At 37.6% G+C, this 22,639-nt stretch overlaps 1 protein-coding gene across 1 annotated transcript in view; it reads right to left on the bottom strand.

The window, feature by feature from the left end:
- Positions 1–22,639, bottom strand: part of KCNH8 (potassium voltage-gated channel subfamily H member 8) — a 278,568-nt gene that overhangs the window by 94,966 nt on the left and 160,963 nt on the right. The window contains exon 5 of the mRNA XM_045857209.1: positions 18,542–18,782. Coding sequence (XP_045713165.1) covers positions 18,542–18,782 — 241 coding nt within the window. The remainder of the gene's footprint in view (positions 1–18,541; positions 18,783–22,639) is intronic.

Below are 22,639 nucleotides of genomic sequence, written 5' to 3' on the forward strand. Positions count from 1 at the left end.
GTTAGTTAGTGACCTTTCAAATCCAAAACTCAAATCCAGGCCTCCAAAATTCTAATTCAGCACTTTGTGTTTTAGTGTCTTAAGAGGGACCAATCACATCACAGGTCAGGAAGTAAAGTCCATTTTGACTCCAAAAACCACAACCCCCCCAAAAAAGATCCCCCAGAAACACAAAAACAATAATTGCTCTAGTTTATTGTAAATGACCTAACTTTTAAAAATAGCATTATTAGAAATTTTTTTGTCTAAAAATAAAATTATCAAAATACTTCCATTGTTAATATTAAGAATAAGAAAGGTTGAAGCTAGTGGATAAACCACCCAAAAGAGTTTGAAAATAATGCTGCGGTGATTCCCACTGCAGACTAAAAGCACCATCGTGGCCAAGTGCCAGACCATCACTGAAACATGGCCACACAAGGGGCACCATGGAACGCCGTGAGGTTGTCATGTAGCGTGTGAACTTTTTATTTTTTTCCTTTAACTTTCTAGGCTTACATATTTCTGCATTGGCAGAGCAGTTTGACAAGTCAGACCACCAGCTGTTGAAATAAAGCAGAAATATCAACTTAATGGTTTCCAAAAGAAAGCTCAGGTTAGACATTTAGGTTTTCATCTTCTGAGTGAAAAATCCAAAGAGTTGTTTACCAAACTTGGATTTCTACAACACATGCTAAGGTAAGTCTACAACTTCGTTGTAAAATTGAGGGGATAAATTCCTAGCGTATTTACTACCTGATCACCAGGTTTGCCACATATTTCACAGAAAACCCACTGTCACCATTAACTCCCCTGAATGGAGGAAGGAATGAATTGATTGGCCTTTGGTTGATTGATGTAGCAAACATTTATAAAGTTATGCGATTAATCACGTGATTTACTAAAGAGCAAAAGAGAGGTGCACATTTCTGAATAGAAAAAAAATATTTTCTTGAATGAATCATTATGAAGTATTAGTTTAGAAAGCTCTAAAAAATAATCTGTTGTTCAAATGAGTTAATTAGGTAAATGAAGCTATGCTAATTTTAGATTTCAAAAGAAGTCATTAAAAGACTTTTATACACAAATAGTGACAACAGTAAAAAGCTATTTTTAAAAATATCTACAGATACAAATCCATTTTTGAAATATGGGAGTATTTTAGGTTTATTTTGGGGAAAAAACTTAGATATATATTATATTCTAAGACTTCCAGAACAATGGTACTCTTGTGCAAAGACTGTAGGTTTATCAAATGATTAGTATTATTTTGGACACAAGTTTCTAAAAAACTAGTTTTGTTGCATGATAATCATAGACATAGTTCTATTGTGTTGTGATTTACAAAACATTTTTTTTTCACGTTCATTACTTAGTGTGGTTCCCATGCCAACTCTCTCAGGTATACTACTATCGCTGTCATTTTACCAATGACTTGGAAGATTTAAAGAAATCTCCTTAAATTTATGAAGGAGGTTTTATATTTTTAAAGTTGTGAAGATAATAAACAACAGAGACATAGAATCTTTGAATACTTGGTCCCATTTTCTTTTCATTATCTTAAATATATTTTAGAAAGAATAGCAATAGGTTGGTGAAAGGAAATGCAGTCCTGAGTGTAGTCCTTAGATCAAATTCAGCATTAGTCCCATCCAGGTGAAAAATATTAAATCAGAATGTGAGGAAATGAAATGTCTTGGATTCTAGAAATAGAAGAACTAAGTTTTTGTCTAAGGATAACTGAGAATTCACTCTGCTTTCTCTCTACAGATATGAATGTGGTGGTGGTGTTCTAGAACCAAAACTCCAAGTTTGTAAATATTCCCTTAAATGGAAGGGCAGAGGTGACTAGTACTGTAACAGTGGGCAGTCATAACCCACCCCACTATTCTTTTGACATTGTGTCTATAAAATGCTGATTCTAATGAATTTGTAGCTTGTAGATAACAGCATGTTTGTATAACAATCCTAGGAACTTCAAAAGATACAGATTCTGACCTACAGTCATCCCATCTCTGATAGATTTGCCAACCTTCAACCATAAAACCAGCATGACATAACACCAGGATGATGAAACCAAAATGATGCATGCCAGAGCATTGCTTGGCCAGTTTTGAGATCCTTATCAGAAGGGACGTGCTAATAATCTGCAAGCAGAGCATTTTGCTGCCTCTTCCCCTTGATCTCTTTGTTCTGCGTTCCCTTCCTTCCTTCTAAAAACCTCTGCATGCACTGAAATGTTAAGAAGGGCTTTGAGACAAGGGCTCCCCATCTTCTCAGATTGCTGGCATCTGAATAAAGCACTTTTTTCTTCACCAGCACCTGTCTCAAGAGATTGGCTTTAGTTGTGGCAGGTAGCCACACCTGTGTTTGGTTACAAGTCCTTTTTTAAGACTGATGGGAGCATAGAATAAAATGACAGTGATGAGAAAGCAAAAAGCCTTCCACATCCAGTGTCCCTCCTGTGAGAATCACAGGGGCGAGTGGAGTCTCAAGAACATTGGCTACAATGGCCCCTCCCCCAGTGGTTGGTTGTCTCATTTCCCATAAAGGTTTGTATTTTTGGCAAATGACATAAGCAACTCATTAAAATGTTACAGTAAAAATGTGATCTCCTCCAGACAATCCACAATTTACCTGAAAGGAAGCAGTATAGTTTTCATTTTTAGGAATCTAGAAAGTATAAGCGTGATGTTTTTCAACTTTATGTTGAAAAGTACATAAAAGTGTACTCATTAATATCCACATTTTTATGTGTTATTTTTCCTATTAATTCCTTGTTATCAATGTGCACAACTGTCCTATAAGTATATATACACATGAAGAGTTTGTATCAGGAAGAATATTCTAAAACCATAGCAAATTCATTCTTAAGAATTCCCCCCTAAAATCTTAATGTCTCGTGTGTTTGTACAAGGTCTGTCCAGAAGGTATCCAGCCATAGACTATGAGAAATAGAGACTTTCACTGAAGAAGATACAAAGATTGTGCATAGGACAATGATGCCTCAGTCCTCTTCAAAGTAGGCACCTTGGAATCCTACACAGTTCTCCCAATCTCCATCAGCTATCCCATCATATTTTCCTGAATGTCATCAGTGGTCTGAAATTGCTTCCCCTTCAAAGGTGATTTTAGTTTTGGGAAAAGCCAGAAGTCACAGGACACCAAATGTGGGCTGTAGTGGAACTAAGTCACCTGGGTGATTTGATGCTTCGCCAAAGAACTCTGCACAAGATGTGATGTATGAGCAGGCACATTGTTGTGATGAAGCTGCCAATCACCAGCTGCCCATTGCTGTGGCCTTCTGAATCATCCAAGTAGTTTCCACAGAGAAACATTCAAGCTTAAAGCAAAATTTGATGCAGATTCGTTGCTCTACTTGCTCAGCCATTTTGAATGCAATGGCCACTCAGTACACACACTCACTCAATGGCATCTACTGCTCCCACTGACTAGTACAGTGAAGCTGTCATTGTTCATGCATATCCATTCCAGGCTACTCTCCTTGGCTGCCAGGTTACATTGATGTCAAGCAAACCATTTCCATTATATTAACAATGGTTGGATTTTTTCCGGACAGATCTCACACATACATAATCAATCCCTTTGACACATGGTGCTGGCATCATGTGTAACAAGGAAGTAAGCAGGGCATTAGAGTATTACCATACGTACTCTCTGTGATTGTAGACTTTCCAGGAAACTGATCATAATCTACCCCACCAAAATGAGGCAGAATGTAATTGAATTATCTGATGATTCACTTAATTGTTTTGAAGGATAATCATTTTCTCTTGCTATATTTAGTTTTACATAAGCCTGATTAAAATAAAGACAAATAGTAGAGAGACAAGGTATACATGATGTGTTTTCATATTGTCAAGGACCTCCAAAAATAATGTTTCATTTCTCTTCCACACTAAATCCCTATGTATGTGCACTAAAAATCAGAAAGGTTAAATCCTTTTTGTCCCCTAGTTTGATTTCCTTGAGAACAATGTAATTAGGAAATACAAAAAAAGGTTAAATTCGATATGGCATAGTGGGTAGGTTTCTTTTTTTATTAGTATGTATGACAGATGGAAAATAATTTAAAAATCATATTGGCTTACTCATTAAAAAGTAAATTAAAATATAATTGTGTACATGAGAGCATATGCACCAAATACAAATAATTAATATCTTCATTTAGCCATTTTTTAAAAAAATAATCAATGTATTACAGTATGGGTGGAGAGACATTTAACTAAACCAGATGCTGGACTAATATTCTAAAGATACTCTGTCTTTCTTTTTTATGGCTTGTGAGATTCTCCTTTGAACAAAGTATGATGTCACAGCAAATTTGAGCTACAAGGAAAGGATGAATAACTGAGACCTGATTAATAAAGAGACTTGAGGGACTAATAATCCTAAGGATGACTATAATCAATTGCCAGTATTAGCAGATGAGATTTTTATACCACTGGACCTTTGTTCATCTTGTCAGCATTTGTCCCTTTCGCTGGCTGGGATGAAGAAGCACAAAGTGACCTTAGAAGACATCCATTAAAAAATGATAGAGCCATTGTCAGTCTCAGTCCCTAAATAGCTATCTAAGGGAACCGCCTCCTCCTATTTCTCTCTACCAGCCTTCAATATGCTTCACAGAACATTAGGTCAGAGAGAAATTCATTTCTAAGTCTCATAAGCCACTGAATTATTGTTGCAGCTCTTATTACAATAGCTGATTAAAACTAACTAATGCACAATACAAAGTCCACAGCTCTCATCCTTCCCTTAACTTAGTAATTTAACAGTTCCCAGCCCCCATAAAATAGCGCTTTAGTGGCTGGTCTTGACAGTCCAATCAAAATATGACCTTTATATTATTATGGGCAAGGGATGCACCCAGTACTCTAGGCTCAACTAAGAATGGCAGCACCCCTAAGCGGTAGCTTTTCTTTTGCAATCCCTAGCCAAAACTTGGTCAGCATCATTCCACCATAAACCCTTCGTGCAGCAGCTCCTGGACATTTAACCTTCTGGTTTTGCTAAAGCCAAGGCATTTATATGATCCATTGGGGTCACCCCAGCATATACTAGTCAGACTTAGCAAATCAAGTATAGGACAGGCAGTTAACTTTGAATTTCAGATAAAGAATGAATAATTCTTGGCAGAAATATGTCCTATAAAAAGAAAAATTTCTTTTATTGCTATAAGTATCCTCAGGCTAGTAAGCCTCTCAGGAGAAAACCAGATGACCTGAAATTGGCCAGCCCTCCTTATCTCCCCAACATATGTGCACAAATCCACATAATGCCCTTATCAGGAACTTAAAATGTGTATGTACATAAAATGTGTGTGTGTGTGTGTGTGTGTGTGTGCGTGTACCGCCAGATGGATCCTTATGTGGAAGTGCACAACCCAGAAGAAACATGTCTCAGCACCACCAAAAAGAAAAATCACCCCCTCATTTGTCCCTCTGCCACTACCATCTCTTCCTTCCATTCTGTCTTTGTTGGCAGCTACCACTGTTAACCTCTCTTTAATTTTTCCTATTTTTATTGTCAAATTTTTGCAACTTACATTCTAGACCTTTTACTTCGATCATCATCTCAGGCACAACAACAAGCATTCCATTCACATTTTTCCAACTACTTTTATATACTGTCTTGTGTGGCAGTATTGCTGCACCCCCATGAAATGACCTTGTTAGGTCTTCATGCCTATGTTTTTGAAGAGTTGCTAATTTGGACATTACTCCTTTGTTCACTGCTGGTTTCCAAAATAGATGAATAAGAAGAATTGCGTCTTGTTCAGTATCTTAAACTTTTGTTTCATTCTAGTGTATTTTTAGTTTTTGTGCACTTATTATGCTGTCTGGATTAACCAATGTAAATGAAACTGTTTTGAAGGTCTTCAGAGGGATGTCACCAAAATTACTGATTTCCGTAGAAATTGCAATAATCATCATACTATGGGCATGACATTAGCAAGTGTGAAATATGTATACTTTTTTTGTGTTTTATTCTTTTTAAAAAATATTTTATTTATTTATTTTTTTAGAGAGGGAAGGGAGAGAGAAAGAGAGAGAGAGAGAAACATCAATGTGCGGTTGCTGGGGGCCATGGCCTGCAACCCAGGCATGTGCCCTGGCTGGGAATCGAACCTGTGACACTTTGGTTCACAGCCCGAGCTTAATCCACTGAGCTATGCCAGCCAGGGGTTTTGTGTTTTATTCTTTAAAATTCTAATCGTAGTTTGGTTGTATGTAGTGATATAATAAAATGTTATGACCCTTTGGGATGAACATTGGTTTACAATGAAATATAACTGGGTTCTAATTTTGGGTCTCCCACTCAGCAGCAGTTTGTTTTTTTTACCTTTTCTAAGTTCCAATTTCTAATTAAGAAAATAGAGCTAATAATGATTGCTCCTCATCTATTTACTCAATCAGTATTTATTAATCACCTAATATGTACATATATTGGCAGTGTTTTGGCTGCACAAAAATGGATCCTTTGTTCCTGCATTCAAAGAAATTACAGTATAGTAGGCGATATACATTAAAAAACTGGAAATTATAAAATTATGTGTTGAGTGCTTTGGGTGCACCAAGAAGGAATAGCTAACAGGAGAAGCTTGGGGCAGACAGACAGGTGGGAGAATCAAGTGGGTCATGTTTGTCCTAAGGATGAATGCACTGGCAAGGAAACGGGGGCTACCAGTATGGATTTACTCAAAGTTCAAGACTAGAAAGTGATTGAAGAGTTTTAAATAGTGAGTGAAAAAATCAAATACACATTATATTAAACAGCAACAATGAAAAGTTGGCTCTAGTGTAATACATAGAGCCCAAGAGTGTGGGCAGGGAAATTAATCAGAGTAGTTGTAATCCACTCAGAACTGATGGTAACAGGAACTAAGGCAGTGGCAGAAAGGAGAAGAGAGACTGTTATCAATAGATGGTTAGGAGATGGAGTACTCAGGATTTTGAACTTGATGTTATCGAGAGAATAAGGGAAGGGAGGAATCTCTAAAAAGCCCAAAAGCCCTAAGTTCATGGCTCATGGGGTCATATTCACAGGTATGAAGAAATTAGGGGGGAAAACAGGTTTGTAGTTTAGGGGGACAAGGTGATGAGTTCAGTTTCTGATCTATGGCATTTAAAGAAACTGAGTTTCATTGGAAAGATAGCCTATAGATGGTTGAACACACATGCATGAATTTTGGGAAGCAATCGGGTTGAAATATATTATTTTGGAAACCATCCACACTGAAATAATAGGAGGTGATATAGATGAGAAAGGAGATAGCCAAGGATAAAACCCAGGGAGTAGTGTCATGTAAAGTACAGGAAAAAGAGAAAGATCATGAAGGAAACTGAGTAGAAACATCCCAGAACAAGAAGGAAAGCCAGGAGAACACAGTTTGCAATGGAAGCCAATGGGAGAGAGGAGAGCATCACTAGTATCAAATATGGAAAGAGAGCTGCTCAGAAAAAGATGAATAAGCACCATATGACAAACAAGAGGCCATGGGTGATTGGAAGCCTCTTATGTGGCCTTGTTATAATCATTAAGTTAAATAATAAGTGTAAAAATATTTCAGACTATTGCTCAAAATATGTTTACTCCTCATTTTCCTACATATTTCCTTTGTTTTCTAAAGTGATTTAACCTTGTTGAGCTCCAGTTTCTTTGTTAAAATGGGATGAATATTACCATCAAGTTTAGTTCTTAATTACATAATAAGTAGGTCTTTACAACTTCAGTCTCTTTAAAGGATTGTTGTTTCAAATGAAAAAATGTAAATAAATATACTTTACATATTCTAAAGTTCTCTGTAGAAATGAAGTACCAGTAACTTTCAAAATCAGACTTAACATCTTGCATTTCTCTTGGTGAGCCCATCTGTTTTATCCAGGCCAATATGGGCCCAAGCTACTCATACCCTACTATTATAGTCAATTCATAGGCATGCTCACTTTCAAACATTCAACACAAGTTTACCAAATAGCTTCTATACTCCAAACACCAGGAATCCTGTGTCTTTAGGCTAAACTGTGCTTCTATCAGTGTGATGTCTATCCAGCAGCCTTGGTGGTGTTTGCTTTCTTCAAACATTGCATTCCAGCAATGAATTTCATGTTGCCTGTAAGGTTGGGCTTGTATAGAATTATGAATGGGGGAATAACCACAACCGTAGCTTATTTACTATTGCCACTTTGGTAGGCTCACCCTCTTTCCAGATGCTCAGGGCTTGGGGCCTCTCATCCCACTTTTCTATGAGCTTTTCTTCTCTGATGGCACCTTCACATTCCATGATGAACATGGACCAGCTCTACATGTATTTGAAAATACAGCACAGATGTCTTTCCTGCAGACATGGAATCATACTACACCACTCCAGGCAAGGTTGCCACCATTCTTTTACTCCCTGCTAAGAGTTTTGTATGCTTAGGCAAATTCCCCCAATCATTGTCTAAGTTTCTCAAGCACTGGGAGAACCCCTACAATTTCTTCAGTATGCTTTTCATCTCCCAAAGCATGGTATCAGATTTATATCAGGACTGCCTTACAATAATTCTTATTAGTTAATTGAGAGGAAAGATGTTTACTTTCCTTGTGGTCAGTAGGTCCAACTGAGTTGAGGTTGTAGCATCTCCTTGCTTATCTGCATGTCAATGAGTCTCCCTTCTAGGGTTGTCATTCAGAGAGGAATGGTGTACCAACACCTAGCTTTCAGAGTTGCTGGACTCATTCTACCATCATCCTAGGGCATCATTTGGGGGACCTTGACAAACTCTTGGTGTGTTTGCAAGAGGCTAGCAAGCACCAAAACCTGTGGGTTTTCCCCAACTACTGTCATTTGCTTAGTGATACATGATTTGTTAAGGATTAATAACTCTAAAGTGGGACATACTGTTTAAAAACAATGAGAAGCCCCCTGTAGGACCACATGTGAAAAGCATGCAGTACTGTGTTCGGAAATAAGGCTGCTGTTCAACTCAATGAACTACATTTCATATTTTACTTATCTGAACTATGGTGGTAGGTAAACATTAGTTTCCTGCCTCCTATGGGTCCAAAACTATATTAGGTGAAGGAACTAGATAAAACTATATTATCCAGTTCATGACCTCTGGGAGCTCATAGTTTATTTATGGCATGTGCATGTGGGGAGATAAATGAGCAATTATGATACAAGGTTGAAGAATGGGGGAGGAAACCACTTAAATAGTGCATGAAGGAGGTCGAACCCAAACTCATGGTAACAAGGATAAGAAGAGTTAAAAAGAAGTCCAAGGTGATCCTTCAAGGATAAGGAGAACTTGATGGGGCAAAGAAATGTCTTGCTATTTTTTCCAAGAGAAGAAAATACAGAGGGTATGAAAACACATGGATGTAAGGAATAATACAGCTGAACTGCAAGTGACCTGGTAGGGCTGGAGCCACAGAAAGGCGAAGCAAATGGCAATAAATCAAAGGATGGAGACGGAGAGCCCAGATCACGAAGGGCCTTCTGTGCTATGTTGGGGAATTGCCATGTCGCAATCACTTGGGAGACATTATATTGATCTTTAGCAACTATTTAATAAACTGAATAATATGTAATGAATAACATCTAGGAGCAGGTGACCATACAATGTTTTGTTACCTAAAATATTTAAATAACTTTTCAATATATTCAGTATATATTTGGCTTTTAAAATTATTCATGTATTTATTTACTTTTAAACTATTGGAGTAATATAGAGAGGAGATTATTCCAATGGCAAATGCTAAATTGGAAATATAAACCACATAAATAATGCAATTTTTACTTACAGAATACAATATTTTTATATACTGCAAGAAAATATACTTGAAAAAATTGAGACTAGGAGAGAATTACATAGCAAAGTTCATGTTTGCTAAGAAGAAAATGGAAAAAAACCCCTCATTACTGTGCAATATGTTTCTAAATCAAGAACTCACAATTATCTTCTGGGTTTCTAAATTTAGAAATATTCCATTTTTAATTTCATTGTCTTGTTCAAAACAAGCATTATTTCATATTTTATGAGTACCTGCTCCTTTCCATAGTCTATTTACTGTAATATGTAAGTCTCAGGGCACCTAAGACAATTTTCCTCCAAATTTGCCATTTCACAAATGTTTCACATTTAAACACAATGAATTCAGGTACACTGTGAAATAAGTTTTGTGTCTTTCAGGCAAATACAACTTGATTTTGCATATATATCTAAACTTTTAAGGCAAGGGTGTCAAACTTCAGCCTTGCAGTTGCCTTTAAAGGGCTGAAATAACTTTAGGACTGTATAAATGTAATTACTCATTAACTCTTGAGTTGAAATTACATTCGGCTGATGTGGACCCAGGTGAAAATGAGTTTGATACCCCTGTTCTAAGGGAAAAAATAGGAATAAATAACAATGATTCAATATTGATAACATTCTTTATCTTAATTACTCCATTAAATAAAATGCTTTATAGCATTAAGAAAATTTCAGAAAGTAACATACACCTAGTACTTCTCACACTAGTCATTACTGTAAAAAACATTAACATGAACTTGATTTTCAACCAGAATGTTATTGACCAATAAGTGTTGTAAGAATAATGTGACTAAAAAACAATACTCTGAAAATGTTATAAGTTGTATATATTTACATTCTTTGGCCCAATAATTCCACTCCTTAAAATAATTTTAAATGTAGGAGTAGGGTCCTTTGCATTTGATGCCCTCTTTCTCTGGAATGTTCTTCATCAAGACATGCAGTTGATTGTCTCCTTGCTCTCCCTCCATTTTTATGTGAATGTCATGTTCTCCGTTAGCTTTCCATTGCAGCCCATTCCTTCCCCCTTCTCTGCTTTACTTGCTCCATGCAACTCACCATTGTCTAACATACTATTCATTTTACCTATTTGTTTGGTTTCCTGTTCATCTCCGACTGGATTATAAATCCTATATGGGCAAGTGCCTCTATTTGTTCCACTGTTCCATTTCTAACAGTGCATGGCAAACAATGGGCATTCAATATGTATTTGCTTTGTGACTGAATAAATATATTTTTCACAGAGTTGTTCTTTATTATCTTTTACTGAAGTGGAAAAAGTCATCTTAAATTATTAGACAAATACTAAATGTTTATAAATATTTACAAAACACATATAAAATACTTACATAAAATAAAATACTTATATAAGTATTTATAAATAAATAAATACTTATTTAAGTATTATTATTTATTTATTTATTTATTTATAAATAAATAAATACTTATATAAGTATACTTATATAAGATATAAGTATTTCACTTTAAGTGTTTTATATAGAAATACTTATATAAAAATGTTATGTAAAATAAAAGACACCCCCGTTTGCAGAGACTATGATCACGACCACGTGAAGAGAAATAGAGGAAACATCACCAGAAAGACTTCGCATGGAGGCAGTGGTTGTGTCAGAATGGATGTGGCTGAAGGCCCTTTGTTTCCCTCCAGTGCTTCTATTTTAAACCTTAAATAATTAGCATGGTATATCGACAGAGGAGAAATTAAACTATTCAAAAGAAAAATGCCTTGAGAATGTAATTTGTTGGTTTGTTAGAACATTGTCATTTAGTGATTTTGCTCACAGCAAAGAATAGTGGGAATATTTCTAAAAATCTGCTTGTCTGCCTAATAGGAAATGATGATGGATAAAGTGCTCTTTATAATCAAACATAAACCCATTATTGTAGCCTAAGGAAACTGTTAATTGCTATTTTTGAACGGATAAAATGAAAACTATGCTTTGTAGTTTCACGTGGAGAAAAATACAGTGGTCACATATTCTGGGGTATCCATTCATAGCTCATTTATCATAGTACTTCATCTTCCCATGAGGAATTCTGAAAAGCCTAAAGAAGCAATAATTTAACTGATAGTTTACTTGCAAAATAAATGCCATTCCAATCTTTGCTCAAATGCTTAGGTAGGTGTTTTTAAGCCAACTTGTTTGGGAGCCCTTAATGACAATAGTGAAAATAATACCTTACTTTTCATTGCACTTTCTCCCCAGCCCCACCCTACCCCCAAGGCATTCAGACAGGCAAAATCTCTTTATTTCCAGATAAGACCCTGGGTATGTGACATTTCTCTGGAAATCTGAAGTGGCAGGGTAATTTTCTGGGTTTTTTGTTTGTTTAGTTATTCTAGTTATCCTTATCCTCAGGCTTAGATTTATTCAGCAGAAAAGAGCTGGTCAGCAGCCAAGTAAGCAGTGATTCATTTCTAGTCAATGGTTAACGTTCAGTACAAGACATTCCATTTATTTGATACTACAAATGTATTTTCTGGGAATGTAGGAACTGGGAATACTCTCATAGTTGGGAGAAAAATGGCACATGGAACAAAGGTCAAATCTGAGCTATGGCTACGAATCACTCTTCATTACTCAATCCAAGATTAGTGCTCACTGGTGGGGGTGCAGGTGTACAGACATGGGGTGTCATGTGTGGATTTTCATTGTTATCCTGTGTTTGAAAGGCAGAGAAAGACTAGGAGGGAGACAGTGAGTATATGAGAGGTAGGAAAAAAATAAAGAATGAGAATGAGGAAAAAAAAAGAGAAGGAAGGAGGGACTCAAACTAAGAGATAATTGAATGCTAACCAATCAAACCTTCTAAATCTTAGTTCGGGAATACCAGAATGCCCAAATAGTTCAGCAGTAAAATTTATTTTAATTCTCTCTTCATCATAAAATTTTAACTTTATTTATTGTTAGAAATTGTTCTCTGCAGCACATGTGGCAAACACAAGGCCCTCAGGCCGAATTGAGTCCTCCACTGTGTTTTATCAGGCCCGACGGCAGCGCCAAGCTCCTTGCCCCTAGTTAAGGAGTAGTTACATTTACACAGTCCTAACATTACATTCAGCCCTTTGAAGGCAACTGCAGGGCTGATGTGGCCCCCGGTGAGTCTGACACACCTGCTCTACAGCATCCAAGTCTTTATCTTTAATTTTATCACTTAACTAAAGGGGAAAATGGTATGTCTTTGCACTTCTCAAGGCAATGATGATAAGTTGGGGTTTGCTTGGACAATAAAATGTCTACGCTCTTTCAGATTCCACTGAGATTTATATATTTTATCCTAACAGAAAAAGACATGGAAGAATGCTGAGAGAATGAAAGAACTTGCTTTGAGCCTTACATTTCTACTGGAGAGTTTTCAAACTGGAGTTGAAACAGTATGGTTATTCTTCAATTTGACGATAAGTGGGAAGAAACATATTTACAAAGATTGTGCACAATGAGGAGGGAGTTTGGAGAAAGCTTTACAAAATAAACATGTACTTACAAATACTATTAGAAATTGAACACGGATTCAAGAAAATTATGAAGTTGTTGAATAGACACAAGTCTCGGTTACTCTAAAGCTAATAAGTAAGACTTTAGCTAACGACTTCCTTTTAGACCGTGTTGTGGGAAGCCCAGCTTGTGCTTTTCAGGCCTCACCAGAGCTGGGAAGAAAAGAGGAGGAGATGAAATGCAGGTCAGCTTATTTCCTGGTTCCTAGAAGTTGTGGTGGAAGATTGGATGGGAGAAGAAACTGGAATAATTGCCTATAACATTGTTCGGGATCATTAAATGCACACCAGGTCCCAAAGTGCCGCATATAAAGAATGCAGGACTTGAGTGAATGTAAGAGGATGGTATTGAAGAGACCTTCTTTTGGCTTTTCTAAAAGAATGCTGGGCCCCATCTGTAGAAGTAGCTGTAAAAGTCTCAGCTCCTTTAACTGGTAAAGGAGTCCCCAGACACTTGTGTTCCTGAAAGCTAAGGGATGTGGAAGTTCTGGGCTACTTTACTCCTGAGATTAGCTGGATTTCCATGTAGATTAAAGAGGGCTGATTTTCTGAAAATAGTGGATACTGAAACAAACTAAAGAGATAGGGGCTTGGTAGCATTATTGACAACACTCATTATTACTGACTGAACAGTGAGTGAGCTTATTGTTGGGAAAATTACTTCATTAAATCCTCATCAGATTGTTACTATTTTGCCCATTTTACAAATGGGTTTAGGGCTGTAGTCCTAGCTTGGTCAGTAATTAGTTAGATCGTGCATAAATTGCTTCCTGTTTTTCCCCTTTCCCTCCTTTGCATGAACAGATATAACTGCTGTAATTGTGTTGCAAGGTTATAATGAAAATTAAATAATATGAAGAAATAAACATTCTGAAGTAGCAAAATGTGGTGACATGTAAGTGAATAAAAATGCTGGTTAATAAAGCATTGCACACAAAAGGAGAAAGAAATAAAATATTCAGAAATGATAAAAATTTAGATATATGCTCATAGAAATATTACACTTATAGGAATTCTGTTTACTAGTTGGGGTAAAATCATTTGCAAATTGTAAATCATTCTAAAAGCACTAAACAAACACCAAGTGATAATAGTGTTGATTAATGAATTAAAGTTAAACCTACATGTTTCTGAAATATTTTTTAGTTGTGATACTGTCTCCACTGAGAACAAGTGACCTAGAACTACCTAACTCTACATAAAGTATAATAACCTTAAAAATACAACATTGGGGAAAATCTCTTTCAAATACATATGGGCTGTTTGGAATTGTCACAATAATTGGGGAGCATTGCTAATGGGAAACGGGTAAGGACACTAGATGTTCAGTCCTGGACAGGATAGTCCACAGAAGGTATGATTAGCCTGATCTCACACACTCTTCGACCATCCTTTTGTGACTAAGGTAAATGTAGCAAATGAAAAGTAGAATTGCACACCAAATTTCCTTTGACCATTAGCTTTCTGAAGAGCTCTCAGGGAGACCAAGTCAGTCAGAGTCATAACTTTACGGAGGAAGCCTGCAATTCTAAGCCTCCGTGGTTACAATAGCAGATAAGAAGAATGTGCAGGCACTTCTTAGATAGCCTGAGAATGGGATTACAAGACAGAGGAAAGGGCATTCTGTTCCTTTGGAAAGGATATAATGTATCTTAAAACTTCTGAAATGACCTAGTGCGAAGGGTCACAGATACTAGAGTGGGTTTGTATTTTTAGAATGATATCCGAGAACTGTCACTAATAATAGCTAATTAACAGTGGCTACAATAATAGGAAGACTATGACATCACCAGAGGTGCTGCTCTCAACTTGCTGCTCTGCCCTGCACACCTACCCTGGTCCAATGATTAAGGATGGCTGCAGTAGTTACATACATCACATCCTCCCACCCAACATCCGAAGGGAAAAGAAGGAATAGGGACACAAATATCTTTTTCTTGCCTGTCTCTCGTTTTTATTCAGGGGAAAAATGATTTCCAAGAAGCCCTCAGCACTGATCTCTTTCTATCCTATTGGACACAACCGGCCACATACGCACCCTTAGTCCTGAAACTGGCTAAAGAAAGGGAATTACTGCTGACTTAGAATACCCATAGTCAGTCCCCGATTCTGTCTGGGGTCTGCACAAAACTGGGTTCTTTAGGTTTTTAGCAAGCAAATGGAGGAGGTGATTATTGGAGCTATAGATATATTATAGTTTTAACCATGAAGATTTCAGAAATTCAAGCTATTTGTTTCTGCATTCATGGGAGAAAGAGAAAGAAGTTGGCACCTTTTCCTCTCATTTGCTGCTTCATTGCTTTAAATAAAGGAAAAGAAGTGGGGTAGAATTTTTCAGAAAATGGAATCATATTGATTATAAACTCTTAAGAAACACTTTCTAACAACTAGGAGACCTGAGTCTGCCCTCGTTAGTTCTGGGGTTTGAACAAATCACCAGGGTTCAGTTTCCTACCTGTAAAGTGAGAAAGATTGGATTCTGTAAATCACCAGTAGGTCACTTCTCATTTTAAGTTTCTGCAATGCTTGGAATCAGCAGTTAAGTTATGCATGATGGTTTTCAAACTAAAAGTAATTTTATAGTTACTTTGGAACTTAAAGTTAAGCCTTCTGTCTTATTGATCCTAAAGAACAAATATGGCTTACAGATAGTTTATTTATTTTTAGAGAGGGAAGGGAGGGAGAAAGAGAGAGAGAAAAAAACATCAATGTGCAGTTGCTGGGGGCTGTGGCCTGCAACCCAGGCATGTGCCCTGACTGGGAATCGAACCTGCGATGCTTTGCAGATAGTTTATTTTAAGAGGAAGAGAATAGTTAGGAGAGATTCAAGATCATCATTCATATTTATATTTTGACTAGAGTAATTACATTCTGATATCCTTTATGGTGAATCTATCAGGGAAGAATGTTTTTAAGTCAGTCTTCCTGAAAGAGTGTTACTAAGTGGTCTGGGAAGGAGTGAGTTCTGAGGTACAAGTAACTTTGTCATTGTGTTTCTCAGGGTATTTATAATGCTATAAAGTTCATTGTGAATCTCCAAAAGAGATCAGTTATCTCTCACAAGTTGAACACAAGTGCTAAGATAGCATGACAGTCCATCTGAAAACCAAGGTGGCTACTATGTGACTAACGGGCAGGTAGCTTATCTGCCCTGGGCATGCTGGGCAAAATATGATTTCCATGCAGGGTGAGGTGGGATGGCACAAGATTTCATCAGGCTACTCAGAATGGCACCCGATTTAAAACATATACATTGTTTACTTCTGGAATTTCCCACTAACCATTTTTGGGTCTTGGGTGACCACAAGTAACTGAGACCACGGGTAGCCAAACGGCAGAGAAGACGAGACTACTGTATTGTCTCCCTAGAGAAACATCTTGCTGCCTTAAACACAAATGAAATGGCAGAATGAACACAGTAAATTTAGAGGCAACTATTGGGGAGCAAGCCAGCCTCCACAGCTTTAACAGAAGAAAGCAGCCTAAAAAAATAAAATACCTTCCTCACTGGTGTCAGTTCTGAGTGTAAACACGTCATTGTCTGCCAAGGAGTGTGTAGTACCAGCAGTGGCTTGGAAGCCCTTGGAATGTCAAAAATCTAAGAAGCAGGGATAGTGGAAGAGACAATTCATGATATAACCTGGTTTGACCATGATATGACCATGATATGACCAAGGTTTAAGTAGTGGTAAGAATTATTATTGTATGGAATATTTGTTAAGCAGGTACTCAGACTTAGACATGTGAAATGACCCCTCAAGTTCTCGAGAACTTTGACTAGGTTATGAGGAGTCTTTTCAGAGTTCTAATTTATGTGTGTGTTGGAAGAAGACAGCAAAGGTTAGTTAGCAAAGTAAAAGGATATAAAACCACAATGGATTGGCATGTGGACACACCCAGTCTGGCTACAATGTTCATTTTAAATTCTTTTACAAACTAGGATGTTGTTATTTTCCATTTAATAGTGACTCAATGTCCCTTTACATTTACACCTTTCCAATAATGAATGGTTTAAGTAAAAAAAAAAAACCATTAAAGATAAGTTTCCTTGAATCTGTAGCCTTACCAAATAACCCAACTAGACAACATTGCCATCTAGTGGCCTAAACATACTACAGCCACCACTTTGGGGATGGGGGCAGGGGTACTAACAAAGCTCTGAGGCGTGTGTCCAGCAGATGCAATGTGAATGGTGATTCCAAAGCCACACTGAGATCATACACAATCGTCCAGAGCAAACGTGTCCTTTTTTAGTCAGAGAACCCACGCTCCCAAAGCTTCACCAACTCCATGAAGAAAAGACTACCTCCACCATTGAAATGAGGTTTTGACTTGCTTCACTTATTTCCTTTACTTTGAACTTCAAAAATCCATTTCTCATTCCTTTGTTCACTGACTGTTTGAAAGCATTCTCAAAACATTCTCTCATATTCACAGTAAGGATGTTGCCTTATAGCACCACCACCAGGTAGAGAAGGAGGTATGAGATAAATGAAAGGTACAAGGGACTCCACAGGGAGTCAGGCCACACCTTAGTGGAGAGCTTGAACTGGCCTTAGAATGAGCAGCAAGAGCTAGGCTTTGGTCCAAACAAGACCAAGATTTAAGGGACAGGAATATAGGAAAAGGCTTGCAAGAGTGAAGAAATGTAGATTCACCTGAGGTTCCCAATTCTCCAGTGATACATACTCTTAGCAAAGATCGCTGGGGGGCTCTTTAGTTAAAATCAGATGCTCACTGCTCCTCGTGATTTACTTCAAGGCTTATATAACCCTTTTCTCTGGCAACCAGGTCTCTTATGGCAACCACCATCAATGTGTCAAAAAGGAGATGCAGAACCATGCCCAGGAGTGGGCCATTATCAGACCACCATTCGTGAACTCTTGCCAGGCCCCACCTCTGACTCCGCACAGTGAAGATATGATGGATAAGACAGTACAAACACAATAGCCATCAGATATTTTTTTAAAGCCCATTTTTGACAAAATATAGATGGAAACACAAAACATGGGTTTAGGCTGGTTTGAAATAAAGGAACAAAGAGAAAGTTGGAAGAGGCCCTATTCATATATCAAATACGTATGCGCTTCTCCAAAATTTGCATAAGAGGCTAAGTCACGCCCATGCAAATGGCTCTCAGCTCAAATTTGCCTCAGCAAAGCCTGGCACACCCTTACTTCCCCTAGGCAAATCTCCTGGGAAAGCAGCTGCTGGCTCTTACCTATAATAAAGAGGATCTCCACCGCAATGTCACTGACAGTTGTGCTTCGCGTCGTGGACAGGTCATCGTTGCCGATGAAGCAAACGTTGTAAGGTACGGTCACGGCGACATAAAACGTCGCCAGCAGAATAAGCCAGTCCCAGCCAGCTTTAAAAGTGCTAAAATGCAAAAGTATGAATTTGGACTTTTTTGCATCTGAAACTTTATACTCTGGAAATGCTGGTTTATCTACAAAAACATTCTGTGGATAAAGACAAAGAGAAAAGAAGAGTTAGAAACAAGGATCACACAGCCTTAAACGCACTTTTGTAAGGAGAATCATTTCCATATACAATGTGAGCATCTCTTACAAGTGACTTTTAGAAGTTGGTGATGCAAAAAGTAGAGATGTATATACTAAAATCGAGCAGAGATCTTTGTTAGAAGTAACAGAAATATGCAGAGGTTACTCATAAATATTAAATGAACAATTTAGATTTTGTTCATTAAAAATAAAAAAAGATCACTACCTAAAATGTCACCTAAAAACTTTCACAGTAGCAAATATAATTCTATACACACTCTAAACACAAAGATACATTTATATTCGTATTGTCACAGGAACATTCCATATACTTATAATTCTGAGATGAGAGTTGTTATCTAAAGCATATATTTGACATGAAATGACAACAAAGGTACCATTTTTTTCCCTAGATAAAGATATAATATCAACATTGTATTTTAAAAATCTGTTTCCATTTGTTTCAAAATATAACCCGGTTCTGCTAACTACCTGCACTTTTGCACTGTGGTTCTTCGTGAAGTTTCAAGTTGGGAATACACACCTCATAACCTAGATTGACATGGATCCATTCTGACACTGGCTAGCTCGGTTTAAGGCGGCAAAGTGAGCAACAGTCATGAGTTACTATTCAAGTTATGGTTAAAAAAAAGGCAGCTGATTAAAAGGTGAAAGATTTCTTTGCTTTGAAGAGAAACCAGAGTATATATGGCAGTTGATTAAATGCAGAAGAATCGCTGGAGTTTTTATAACTGCAAAAGCACTTCACTCTGCAAGCAATTGAAATTGATGAATAACTCTCATTGCTATGAGACAAATGGTGGCCCAACAATAGCAGGTGTGGAAATTTGACAAGCTTATGACCAGATACTTGCAGACCTTGCTTTGACCTCAATTAATGAGAAGTACAAGATAGGGAGTGGATACTTAAATTTCAACATTAAATTGAATGAATAGAACAGTTAAAAGTTCTGGAATAAAAGTTACTTGTAGGTCACCATTAGTTTTCTTATTTTACGGATTCCTGAAAGACCTGAGGACTCAAGAGAAGTTCAGAGCACTCATGACCTCTTAGCTCTTTAGTGGCAGCTATCAAGCCACCAAATATTTCTGCTCAGTTAAGATTAAGACATCCCTTCCCTCTCATCTTTCTTGGTAGGCATTCCTAACACATGTTACTCCCTGTTGGGAACCGCCCTGACTGGTATCAGAAGCTGAAACCCCCCCGCTAAGGCTAAGGGAACACCCTTGGAACCGTAAGCCAGCAAGGAGACAAAAGCTTATCTCCCTGGCAGGAATGCTGCTTTATTCATAACTGAACCCCAAAAAGCTTGGTCGGTTAGCCCAAGGGGGTTCCCCAAGGGGGGAACGACCTAAGACAGGCACGATCACTTTGGGAGCCCCCCCAAAAGAAGGACTTTGGGGGCTGCAGCAAAAGGGGGTGATGGACCCTCGCTCCTCGGCTTTGACATGGCCTGAGTTCTCATCGTCTGGGAGAACAACTCCTTATCTCTTGGTTGCCTTGGTTCCCTTGCTTTACCTAAGCCTGAAACAATGACAGGGTAGTGCAGCTCTGTGCTGAAAAGGGTGGATTCCCCGGGTGATCAGGCCTAAGAAAGAATATGTAAATTACTGTGAAACCTTCTTTGTTTAGAATGCTCTTAGTTGAATGAGAAGGGTCCAAGGAGGAAGTTAGTTTGTTCCTCAAAGTCTTATAACTCTTTGACCCCGACTCAAAATAGACAAGCAGAGTTCCTTGTTTTCTATGGTTCCTTACTTCCCCCTAATGAGTACTGTACTTTACCTGAATTATTATGCAAAATGAGCCCAATAAAAGCAGGTATGGACTGTAAATCAGTGCGCTCCCCACTAGGGGGGGTGGCCATTTCGTCCCTACTTCCCCACAGAAACTAGTCTGTCTCTGTGCATGTGTTTTTTCTCGAGTGTTTATCGTCGAGCCATCCTTAGCGTTCCGTGGTCACTGCTGGCCGGAGACCCACGCGCAACAACTCCCTGTTAATATTCTTACTAACTCACATAGAAACCTCATAATGTGAGGGTTTCATGGTGAGAAAGTGCTTTGCTACTTTCAGATTACTCTTTGATGCCTATCTGCCACTATGTCTACGTTCCATTTAATTCTCTGATACTTTATCTTTCTCCTTTGCCTCATTCTCTAGCTTCCAGAAACAGGTTCCAAAGATGTATTCTGGCATAGAACTAAAAAGAGGAGAATGAAGTACAACTGTTTGGCTTCTTATCAAAGCTTAGGTTGGTGTACAGGAGAGAATTAGGGTCCAGTCCACATGTATTAATCTTCTCGAGGTTGATTAGCACTTCTGTTTGCAATAGGACATGATGCATTCTAATTCCTTTTTAGAAAAGGAAGTAATTCTTTTTGTAAATATTGATGCAATAAGGCATCACTAGAAGCCATGGGGGAATCTCAATTTCTATCCAAGTAACTCTTTTCCTACAGTGTCACAGAAATACAAATTTTACCTTGTTCGAGGGAGAAGCCAACTCTAGGAATGAGGGTCATGAAAAGTCAAGAAGTATTTTCTTTGGATTATGTTGATTATATGAAGTATTAGTGATGCTGATGCAAAAGGTCAGCAATATATTATATTCACAAATCACAAAACAAATCACATTATTTCATTTGTATAGGCTACTTAAAAATGTATTATCTAAAATTATTTTGAAAGATACAGAGACTCTAACACAGCTCAGATTAGATTTAAATTCTGAAAAGTTTTACACATAAATCCTGCATTCATCTTGACAAAATCGCCTGAGTGAAAAAAATAGATGTTTCTCTTCTCTAATCACTGTAATTACAAAATTTTATCAGAAACCTTTCAAACAACAATAAAAAATACTAAAACCCTTTTGAATGGAGGAAAATTTCTTATAATCATAAAATGTGCTTTTAACAAGGAGAAAACACATTATTTATGACCCTGAAACATAGGGAACTTGCCTAAAGAATAATATAACCCACTATTCTCAATTTTAGGTATTGTTACTTATTCATTTTGAAGCATATTCTTTAGTACCAATGGTGTTTTAGCTATTTAACCTCTACCCTAAAAATTATTGAAACACAATGGTTAAGACTAATGTTTAATTAATGTAACTGTTTCCAAAACTATTTTTTCAGCATTTCTTTGGAACTAATTTCTGAATGAGCAAATGGGTAAGAAAATATTTCTACAGTCACCACACAGGGTGAACCGAACAGAGTGTGGGCCTTTGATGATGACTGGTCATGCTCTGCAGGTAATGTTCCAGCATTTGAAGCACCCTCCTTTCCAGCTCCCAAGGCACTCCTGTGATCTTTACATTCCTTTGTGTTAGAGAGACTTGCATTGTCCCTCCCAATGTCATTTACTAGAGTTACAAGTCAAGGAAAGCAGAAATGAAACACCTTTTCCAAAGATGTCCCAGGCAACGTAAGAGCCATGACTAAGAGGTGTTGCATCCTGATTGGGATGGAGCCTTGCTAACAGCCTGCTGCGTTCCTTCATCTATGCTTGAATCATATGTTCCTGGTCTATGGAACTGCATCAGAGAAGTGACAGGGAGGGTCAGAGCACAGTGTCTTTGAGTCACAGGATTCACAGCTGGGTCCCATATCCACAGCTTCTACTTTGGTGATCTGGAGTAAGTTGTCCTTTTCCATCATTCAAATATTACTAATAAAAACTCTATGTAGTACTGGCTTGTTGTAAGAATCAAATAATATTATGTATTATATGTAAAAGGGATTTGTAAATAATAGAGAGCTACAAAAATATTAAGAAGTCTTTTTT

This window comes from Phyllostomus hastatus, unplaced genomic scaffold, assembly GCF_019186645.2.
Source record: "Phyllostomus hastatus isolate PE091 unplaced genomic scaffold, TTU_PhHast_1.1 phas_scaffold_129, whole genome shotgun sequence".
NCBI classification, from domain to species: domain Eukaryota; kingdom Metazoa; phylum Chordata; class Mammalia; order Chiroptera; family Phyllostomidae; genus Phyllostomus; species Phyllostomus hastatus.